Below are 9,892 nucleotides of genomic sequence, written 5' to 3'. Positions count from 1 at the left end.
CCATCAAGCAGGTCTTCTGGCGAATCACTCTCTTTTACGTAGTTGGCCTTCTGCTTGTCGGTTTCCTAGTCAGCTCTAAGGACCCCAGACTTCTGAACGCCGGCAACGATGACCCTAGTGCCTCTCCGTTCGTCATCGCTGCCGCCAACGCTCATCTCAAGGGATACGATTCCTTCATGAACGTCATCATCCTCGTTTCTGTCTTGTCTATCGGCGTCTCCTGCGTCTACGGCGGTAGCCGAACTCTTGTCGCACTCGCGCAACAGGGCTATGCTCCTAAATTCTTCTCTTTTATTGACAAGTCTGGTCGTCCTCTCCCTGCTGTTGTGTCCATCATTGCCATCGGTGCTCTTGGATACATCAGTGTTAGTGGTGATGGAAACACAGTCTTTGTCTGGCTTCAGGCTTTGTCCGGTCTGGCTGCTTTGTTCACCTGGGGCTCTATCTGCCTTTGCCACATCCGATTCCGACAGGCTTGGAAGTACCATGGTCACACTTTGGATGAGATCCCCTTCCAGCACGTCTTCGGAGTCTGGGGCTCTTGGCTTGGACTCATCCTCATCGTCATCGTTCTTATTGCGCAGTTCTACACTGCCATCACCAATCTTGATGGATCACTCGGTACTGCCGAGGGCTTCTTCGAGTCATACCTGGCTCTGCCCGTTGTCATCCTCTTCTATGTTATTGGATACATCTGGAAGCGAGAGGGCTGGAGAAAGGTCAGCGAAATCGATCTTGACACCGGTCGTCGCGAGCATGATTGGGATACCATCAACGCCTATCGCGAGCAGCTTGCCAACGGCCCTGCTTGGAAACGCGTGTGGCATGTTCTGTTTTAAGTGTACATAGCGGTTTCAACGTATCTTATAGTTGCCTTTTGGCTATGACCACTTCAATCTATATATTTAACGTTCGACTATAACCCAATAGCCTTTAAAAAAAAGGGTTTCGTCAACTAAACTGCCACAGCATGTATTGCGTTGCTATTATTCGTGTCGAGATTTGCATTCAAGTAAGTGTGAAGATTCGATCCTTTGGTCTGGTAGTACTTTGCCTGATGGTGTTGTCTTAAAAGCACTGGCCTTGTTCTAAATGTCTGTCAATGAACCTCTTTCCAGCTTCCAACGTGAGATATCATCCATATGATCAGCCCCAGACTGGAGAGGTCAACCGCCGGGAAAGACCCTGGTTGTTTATGTGCCAGGCATGTATTTCAGTTCCAGGACCAGGCCCGTAGAGGGGAAGGAGGGTAAGCAGCTGCGAGCTTGAACACCAGCGGAAATCTCCAGAAACCCCGAATGACACGCTGAAATTACGTGAGCCTACTTACTGACTGCCAACAGCCGATTATCGGCTCCTATTTGTGCAAGGTTCGTATCAAGGTAAATCCCAGGTCCTGGATGGAAGAGAGAGATTCTCTAGCTCTATTAAGTCATCAACGAAAGGCCCCAGGTGGTACCTTGGTCAATTCCAGCTGACGAGAGTTACCAAGCAATAAGCACTAGCGGATGGTCGTCGATTTCAAGCTTCATGGAGCCTTTCCAGAAGCCCGGAGACATTATTTGATGTCCGGAGAGATATTTAGGTAAACTTGGCTAGGTGAGAAGCGAGCGAGATCCTATGGGAATTTCTGTAGTACGATCATTTCCACGGGCATATAAGGCTCTTGTAATTCGGCTCAATCTCCATAGAAGCTGCTGCGCTCAGTATGGTCTAGTTTATTACGCTCATAGACAGACTATTCGATCTCCCTTTCATAATGAGCTCCGGAAACAAAGCTGACTGTCCTTGGGAAATAAGCCCAGATGTAGAACGACTTCGGAAACAGCATGCCTGGGTTCAGAGATGCCTTGACAACAAGATTGTCTTTGCACCAATGCCACTGGATAAAGAAGGACTCAAGATTCTCGACGTCGGATGCGCCGATGGTATTACTCTGACTGTCGAAGGTGTCGTTATCTGGACTAACAGGAAAAATAGGAGTTTTGCTTCGAGACCTGAAGAAGCAGGTTCCTCCATCTGCTCAGCTCGTTGGCGTTGATATTGTCGAGGCCTTTCTACCTGATTCCGAAGGGGGCATTCGCTTTGAAGTTTACGACCTTTGTGGATCGCTCAGAGAACAACTTGTCGGAGCCTTTGACTTGACACACATGAGGTACAGCACCCTTGGAGCTGCCAAGGTAGGCTATCAAGAAGCCATTGAACATCTCGTCTGTAAGTAACCAAGACTGTGTTCACCATTTAGGTCACATTACTGACTTCAGAAAGCTACGGTTGCTCCTGGAGGTTGGCTGCAGGTCCACGAGCTTGACTTTGACCTAACAGATCGGCCCAACGTAGGTCCAGCGTGGAGAGATATGAGCAACCTCATCGCAGCCATGTTTGATGGTATGGGCATGGGATCCGATTGCATTCGCAAACTACCTGGCGCATTCAAGGCTGCAGGGTTCGAGAACGTGACCGTTCATTCGGTAGATCTGCCTATGGGCAAGCTGCTGGGTGACGATGAAGCAGCCGAGTTATCGTGGCAGCCTTTCGTGATTATCATCCCAAGCCTCCTTGAGGGCGCAAAGGGTGAGTTTTATCTTTTGAAGTCTCCGAGAATTTGACTGGTAGCAACAGCCCTTGGTGTCAAACTACCTGTTACGTATGAGAATTTGGCTGAGAGGTTTGAGAAGGAAGTTAAGGAAAAGGGTGCCATGTTTCGGGCTTTGGTCACAATTGGGCAAAGGCCAGCGTAAGCTATACTACAGAGAATATTTCCAGGATTGTGCATAATCCTTCGACTTGGTGTTTGAGCACGCCCTTCCCAAACATGGGCCCAGCTGTCAGCATGCAGTTACCCCAGCTTTGCAATGCAACTAGTGTCAATTACAAAGACTTTGTCATGGTTATTAACTCAAGAGCGGAGTCTCCACCAAACAGAATAAAGGTTGACAGTCACCCCGACGATCGTGTTGCCAAGATGTTTCCAACAACCAAATACCTCAATCCAACGTGAGGGGACCTGTAATTTTAGCGGCCCGAATAGCCGACGGCTAAATCCTGCTGAGTAGTGCCATTCAACAAAACTCAGCATTAGTCCCAATTCCACGAAGAATCTCTTCTATTATTATTATTTCTTTGTTGAAAGCATCAGACAACATGGCCGAAGCAAATTTTGTAGATGTTGAAGCTCTGTTGAGCAATTTGACGCTGGATGAGAAGGTGGAACTTTTGGCGGGTCAGGGTTCGTTTCGCATGACGGGTCTTGAGAAGCATGGAATTCCTGCTCTTATTGTAAGTCTGAGATGACAAAAATGAGAATAAATATGAAGCTGACAGGCTAGACTTCGGATGGGCCCCATGGAATCCGAGGACGGCGGTCGTTCACTCGCGTGAGTACCCCTCAATATCTGGGTAGCATAAACTAACAGTCCGCTAGATGCCGAGTCCAATGCTACCGTCAGCAACGGGAATGGGCGCTACCTTCAACACTGAACTCATCCACAAGATCGGATGCCTTCTTGGCGAAGAAGCAAAGATTCGCGGCGTTCATGTCTTGCTAGCACCGACACTCTGCCTACAGCGCTCGCCTTTAATCGGACGCGGTTTTGAAGCCTTTGGCGAAGACCCTTTTCTCAGTGGAACTTTGGGCGCCCATTACATCAATGGCGTTCAAGAACAGGGCGTCGCAACAAGCGTCAAGCACTATGCAGCTCACGATCAGTCTGACAACAGTATCGAGGACAACGTGATTATGACCGAGCGTACCCTCCGAGAAGTTCACATGTTACCCTTCCAGCTCGCCCTTCGTGGATCAGACCCCTGGACGATCATGACATCCTACAACAAGATTAACGGGATTCATGTAAGTGAGGATCCTCTACTGATGAAGGAGATCCTGCGTGAAGAATGGGGGTTCAAGGGACTTGTTATGAGTGACTGGTTCGGCACATACAGCACGTCCGAGGCGATTAATGCCGGATTGGATCTCGAAATGCCTGGACCAACCGATTGGAGAGGAAAGCGCCTCAGCATTGCTGTCAACTCTCGAAAGGTGTCCGAAGCAACAGTCGATACAGCCGTCGAGAACGTCCTGAACCTTGTCAATAAGTGCAAGGCAGGCGAGAAATCAGGAAAGCCTCCTCAATCGGATACACCAGAACAACGCGCCTTGATTCGACAGCTTGTAGCCGAGTCGGTAGTGCTACTGAAGAACGACAAGCAAAGACTACCGATCAAGAACTCGAAGAACCTGAAGTTCGGACTGATTGGAGATCACGTCAAGAACCCTGCTCTTTGTGGTGGTGGAAGTGCCGAGGTTGAGCCTTACTACGGCATCACCCCATATGAGGCGATCAAAGAAGTTGTAGGAGAGGAGAACATCACATATACCCCAGGTTGCAATTGTACGTCACGCGCCATGCCACCAACACTCTATGCATGCTAACACGGCAAATAGCCTTCCGATTTAGTCCTCTCATCAAGGGTCACACTCCCCCGGATTCCCATTCCGAGGGCTGGTCTGTCGAGATCTTCGGAGAGGACCCGCAGGAGAACCCTAATACTAAGATCCTTGTTTCTACTACAGCTGAGAAGCAGCTGGTCGATGTTCCAGAGAGCTACCACGCGTCACTCCCAACCAAATTCTACGCCAGAGCGAAAGCTAAGTACACTATCCACGAGTCAGGGAAGCTCAAGTTCGGCTTCAGTACTTCTGGAAAGGGAAAGCTCCTTATTGACGGCAAGGAGGCTATCGACTTGTGGACAAGCCAGCCTCCAAAAACTGACTCAACACCTTGCTTCAACCGCCTGTCTATGGAGAGGTTCTACGAGGGCGAGTTCGAAAAGGGCCAAGTACTTAACCTCGAGGTACTCCAAGTTAACGAGAGCCTCTCAGGCGGTGTTGGTACTGCACAAACGCTCGCGGGTCGTGTTGGAATTTTTGAGCTCTACGACGAAGACCAGGGAATCAAGGATGCCGTGGAACTCGCCAAGAAGGTTGATGTTCCCATCGTCATCACTGGCTTATCATCAGACTTCGAGTATGAGGGCAGTGACAGGAAGCACCTCAGACTTCCCGGTCGCGTGGACGAATTGATATCGGCTGTATTGGAGGCCAACCCCGATGCTGTAAGCTGACCTTTGTTTAGCCGAAATACCTAGACTGACGTGTATCAGATTATCATTACGCAATCAGGGTTGCCCATTGAGATGCCTTGGGTGTCTCAAGCAGCGACTCTTCTCCACGCCTGGTTTGGCGGCCAAGAGACAGGTCATGGCATGGCTGATGTCCTTTTTGGCAAGGTCAATCCCTCTGGAAGGCTTTCACTAACATTCCCCAAATCCGTCAAGCACACGCCAGCGTACCTCACCTTCTCCAAGGCGGACTACGACATTGTGTATGGTGAAGGTGTCTTTATCGGACATCGATACTACGAGATGGTCGATCGAGAGCCACTCTTCTACTTCGGTCATGGTCTGTCATACTCGAAGTTCGAGTACTCGAATCTCAATGTGCCAAAGGAGTTTACACCAGTGGCTGACCACCAGATGCGCACCACCGTTGACATCACTAACAAGGGCGCCTTTGCGGGCGCTGAAGTTGTTCAGCTATACATTCACCACGCCGACAGCTCTCTTCAACGACCGATCAGAGAGTTGAAGGCATTTACAAAGGTCACTGTGGACGTCGACGAGACCAAGACCGCTGAACTTACTCTTGATAAGTATTCCTTATCATTCTGGGACCAGGAGGCATCGAAGTGGAAGGCTGAAGCTGGAAAGTACACCATGATACTTGCCTCCAGCTCAAATCCGAAGGATGAGATTGCGCGCGCAGACTTTACCTTGCCCAAGACTTTCTTCTGGAAGGGTCTTTAGATATTCTGGGTACAACAAAGGGTGATAGCCTGTCATTGATCGCTCAGTCTGCATGCCATTTCTTTTCAGTGATGTTGCTCGATAAGACTCTATTTATGACCAAAGGAAACTCTAAGATATTCTACCTAGGACTGTACATAACTTCCGTCGTTGAAACAATCTCGATGCCATCAGTTTTACCGTTTCTGTGGTAATGGGAGTTGCTCCTACGTGAACCAGCAACACCAGGACCTACTCCAGGCGCAGTCACCAAAACTTGGTGATTGCTATTGTCGAAGCTTTGCTGGGGCTTGGGCCAGAGTGTAGCTTCATCGTCATCTGTAACCTTTCTTCCTGATTCCGAGTCATCTCCAGATTGAAGTTCGATGGCATCAGCTTGCTTCCGGCTCAACTGCCTTCGGCTCCTGGTGGCATTGGATCCGCCTGTCGCTCCAGAGGGCCCACCGTAGCTAGCGCCGTGACTGCTAAAGATGTTCGGTAGGATTCGCTTGAAGAAGGGCTTGAGAGAGCTGGCAGATGCGCATATGACACAGCCAGTCAGCTCAGCGTACATCCAGCAAAGTTCATATGCGAGACCCCAGGTGTAGTTAGGGCTGCTGAATAGCTTGACAGTGAGAACACAATTGTAGATGGCAACGATGATGACACTGGAGACGTCAGTACGTTAATCAAGTGAGTTAGGAAGGGGTACTCACAAGCCACCAGTAGTGAACAGAAACAGAAGTGACATCTTCTGCCGACGAGGAATTTGTAGCGGGATAACGATCCGCAAAGGCAGCAGCAGAATGACCAGATCCATGACTACGTTGGCAACCGACGCAGCCAAGAAGAAGCCGAACTTGTCCACACATTTGCCCGTTGCTTGAGCGGCAAGGTCCCACGAGGCCTTTATGGGTTGACAGCCAAAGAGACTGATCATAGCATAGATGAGGGCATAAAGACCGAATAGGCTGATCAGGACATAGATGGCAATGCGAAAGGTTCGTTCGGGTGAAAGGCGGAGGTAGAAGAAGAGAAGAGAGATTTTGGCGAGATCGGAGGACAGCATGTAGAAGATGTTGACGGGGATGGTCCACTGCAAGACGTCAGCCATCTTGAAGATGAAGAGGTGAATTCAGAGACGTACTTTGAGTAATGATTCGTATTGCGATTGAGTAACCTGCCAGAAGTTGGTAGCACAGCCTCCTTGGGCAACCACTGTCTTTGTTAGTATGGATGTATTGATAGCAATGGGACGACTTACTGCCCATGGTGCATGCATAAAAGACCCAGCAGGCTATAAGCGAAGCGCCAGTGAGGACTGAGTATGATGTTAGCTCCATCGAAACCCAGATCAGAAAGTAGAAACGTACAGTCGTCAAGGCGAAGAGGGTTCTTGAGTAGCCGCACTCTGGTCAAGATCCGGAGTCCATAAACAACCGTGCCGAGTGTGAAAAGACAAGCACCCAGAATGACCTGTATAGTCGCAGCGCCTCCAGTTTCCCATCTGTCCTGCCCCTTGGGCGGCTCCATCATGTACACCTCCTCAGCCATGGCGATTTGCGACTCGGCCGCGACAGTGTCGGTTGATCGTGGAGTGAGAAGTCGAGTTGAGCAAGACAATGAATTCAGCTTTAAGTTAAAAGTCTTCAGCTGGGAGGTGCTTCAAGGTTAATCTAATGAGGGATCGTGAGATCTGCAAGCTTATTCCTTATTCTGTTTCAACGGCGGACGTTGTCAGGAGCTTTCTTTTTCGTCTGCAACGGCTCCACCGCTGTTCATCAAGGATGATCTTCCCGTTACGAACCCGAGGCAAAGACCGAAGTCAGTACTGGGGGCCTGGTAAAGGATTTTATGCCAAACCTGAGAACTTATTCAAGCCTTGGGCGCCTCACTTGCCACCACGACCTACGGTTCAAGCCCAGCGAAGACTGAGGTAAGATCCTCTGGGCTTAAGCTTTGGCACTTTTGCCCCGAGAAACGTTCGGCCAACATATTATTCCTTTTTTCTGCGTTGAATTCTCCATGTCTAGCGGTGCGATTCGCTTGATGCACAAACTTAAGTGGGCTAATTGCAACGGTCTTCAGGGGANNAGTGGTTTTGCTTTGTCTGATGCGAGATCCACAAAGACAACAAATGCATGACCTACGAATCTCTATTCGAGCATGTATGATAGGCTTCTGGATTGGTTGGATTTCGGGCAATGAGCCGTAAATGATGATGCGTTCCCGGCAACGAGCCAAGGTCTTTGACCAGTGTTGAGACAATGCTGACCCATGATTTTCGTAAACATCATCCAACGGTTGCAGATCACTTCTGCAGTGTGCTTGTTATCCGGTATTATATATGGGGCTTGCCTCAGGGACAACAGGGCTGAATTCCCTTGCGTATCCAGGCCACTGGGCTGGGACAGAACATCTTGATCTGTAAAGGGGACTGTGGCATCATACTCAGCAATATCCATCCAACACAGCACCGCAGCATATTGCAACAAATTCCAACCTCCGTTGGGATTTTTCGCTCTCGTCTACTCCTTATCAGCGACGTCTCGTATCAGATTTTCAGCTTCTGCAGTTCCACTGTGTTTGACGATATGTCACTTTTACTTTCTTTTGTCGCCTTCACCGTCTAACGTTAATGATCTGACCTTCATTCTCTTTCCTCATTCGCCCGGAAAGACCTCTCCTTATCCCTTCATTTCCTAGAAAATCATGTGAAAAGAGAAAACAGCAGTCTCCACGTCCTGGAATTAGGATCTGATCCTTGTCAGGAGATCCACGTAAGCCCACAAATCTCACTTTCGCTCCGTTGCTAAACTCCTCAGAAGCTGCACTAGAAATGAGAATCACGGACCGGACCGTCGGGGGTGAGGCAGATCGTTATCTCCCGTTGACGCGAATGGTTCTAAATTTCTCGTACTGGTTTCGTTTGACACTTTTGAACAAAGTCAAGAGGAAAAAGAAACGAGAGGTTAAGAGGTTTGTTTCCCCTCTTGTAGACCCACGTCATGCACAAGTCGGATTTGTCAAGATGGATGACTTATTCAATCCTTCGGGTCTTTCCCCGCAATGCCCAGATTTCTCGCCTACAGAATGTAACTCAACCGGTTCTGTCGTAGGGATCAAGACCCAATGCCAAGGCAGCCCCCCTTCTTGAAACAGTTTTGCTGCGTGATCATTAGACGATGCAACACTATCTGATGATCGCTTCCGTCCTATCGGGCGGGTTATGCCCTCAGGGAAAGAGATAACGCAGAGACTCAGTATCTTCCCTGTAGATTATCCCTCGCGACTCAAGATGCTCCATTTTGAATGCTCCATACCAAGGTATTAGCAGCTTCTTTTGTCCCTAGTCGTTGTGCATCACTCAATACCCTCCAGGACCACTCGAAGCTTGGCTTGCTTGAAGTGTCTGGCGTCCCCTATATAATCTACCCAGTCAACAGCGGCAGCCGATACCCCATTCTCTTACAGGTTGCATTTTTAATATTACTTTTTCTTTTTTCGACTCTAAAAATGGCAAACCCATACCCTTTCCAAGACAAGGTCATTGTTGTCTCTGGTGCTAGTCGCGGGACAGGCCTGGCCCTCTCTCGTTACCTTTTGGTACGTGGAGCCAAGGTTTCCATGGCTGCTACTTCGGAGGAGAATCTGAAGAAAGCCGTTGCTGGTATTGAGCAGGATATCCCTGACGTGAAGGATCGGGTCATCTATTTTCCCACAGACGTCAGGAACCCTGATGATGTTAAAGCTTGGATTGAAGGGACCGTTGCCAAGTGGGGAGAGTTGGACGGTGCTGCAAATGTTGCAGGTGAGACAATGGTTCCTGATATCTCGCGAGGGACACATGCTTACACATTCGATAGCCAAGATGAACAAAAGTATTCACCCCATTGAAGACCTTGAACTTGAGGAGTTGAAGGAGGTTCTCGATGTGAATGTCATCGGCACCTTTAACAGTATCAAGTACGAGATGAAGAATATGAAGCCTGGAGGCAGCATCGTCAACTGCGGCAGTCAACAGGTCAAGTATGCTTCAGGTAATATG

The 9,892-nt window shown here is 49.1% G+C and overlaps 4 protein-coding genes across 4 annotated transcripts; 3 read left to right on the top strand and 1 right to left on the bottom strand.

Moving 5' to 3' along the window:
- Nucleotides 1-1,759: 1,759 nt before the first annotated feature.
- On the top strand, nucleotides 1,760-2,741 carry FTJAE_13012 (uncharacterized protein; the record flags this gene model as incomplete). Its single annotated transcript, XM_037346112.1, has 4 exons — nucleotides 1,760-1,928; nucleotides 1,981-2,214; nucleotides 2,269-2,574; nucleotides 2,623-2,741. The coding sequence occupies 4 exons, from the start codon at nucleotides 1,760-1,762 to the stop codon at nucleotides 2,739-2,741; spliced, it is 828 nt and encodes a 275-aa protein (XP_037199961.1).
- Nucleotides 2,742-3,144: 403 nt separating this feature from the next.
- On the top strand, nucleotides 3,145-5,865 carry FTJAE_13011 (beta-glucosidase; the record flags this gene model as incomplete). The annotated part of the gene is made up of 4 exons (XM_037346111.1): nucleotides 3,145-3,279; nucleotides 3,425-4,391; nucleotides 4,445-5,115; nucleotides 5,164-5,865. 4 exons carry the CDS (start codon nucleotides 3,145-3,147, stop codon nucleotides 5,863-5,865), a joined length of 2,475 nt encoding a protein of 824 aa, XP_037199960.1.
- Nucleotides 5,866-5,986: 121 nt separating this feature from the next.
- On the bottom strand, nucleotides 5,987-7,398 carry FTJAE_13010 (L-fucose permease; the record flags this gene model as incomplete). The annotated part of the gene is made up of 5 exons (XM_037346110.1): nucleotides 5,987-6,512; nucleotides 6,561-6,940; nucleotides 6,992-7,062; nucleotides 7,109-7,165; nucleotides 7,218-7,398. 5 exons carry the CDS (start codon nucleotides 7,396-7,398, stop codon nucleotides 5,987-5,989), a joined length of 1,215 nt encoding a protein of 404 aa, XP_037199959.1.
- Nucleotides 7,399-9,360: 1,962 nt separating this feature from the next.
- On the top strand, nucleotides 9,361-9,892 carry FTJAE_13009 (D-arabinitol 2-dehydrogenase; the record flags this gene model as incomplete). Its single annotated transcript, XM_037346108.1, has 2 exons — nucleotides 9,361-9,655; nucleotides 9,711-9,884. Coding segments are annotated over 2 exons (469 nt in total), but the record flags the coding sequence as incomplete, so codon positions are not given.

The sequence above is a fragment of the Fusarium tjaetaba genome (genome assembly GCF_013396195.1).
Source record: "Fusarium tjaetaba strain NRRL 66243 chromosome Unknown NRRL66243_c0000379, whole genome shotgun sequence".
NCBI classification, from domain to species: Eukaryota; Fungi; Ascomycota; class Sordariomycetes; order Hypocreales; family Nectriaceae; genus Fusarium; species Fusarium tjaetaba.
The sequence above is the reverse complement of the archived record's forward strand: the minus strand, read 5'-3'. Positions and strand labels throughout refer to the sequence as shown.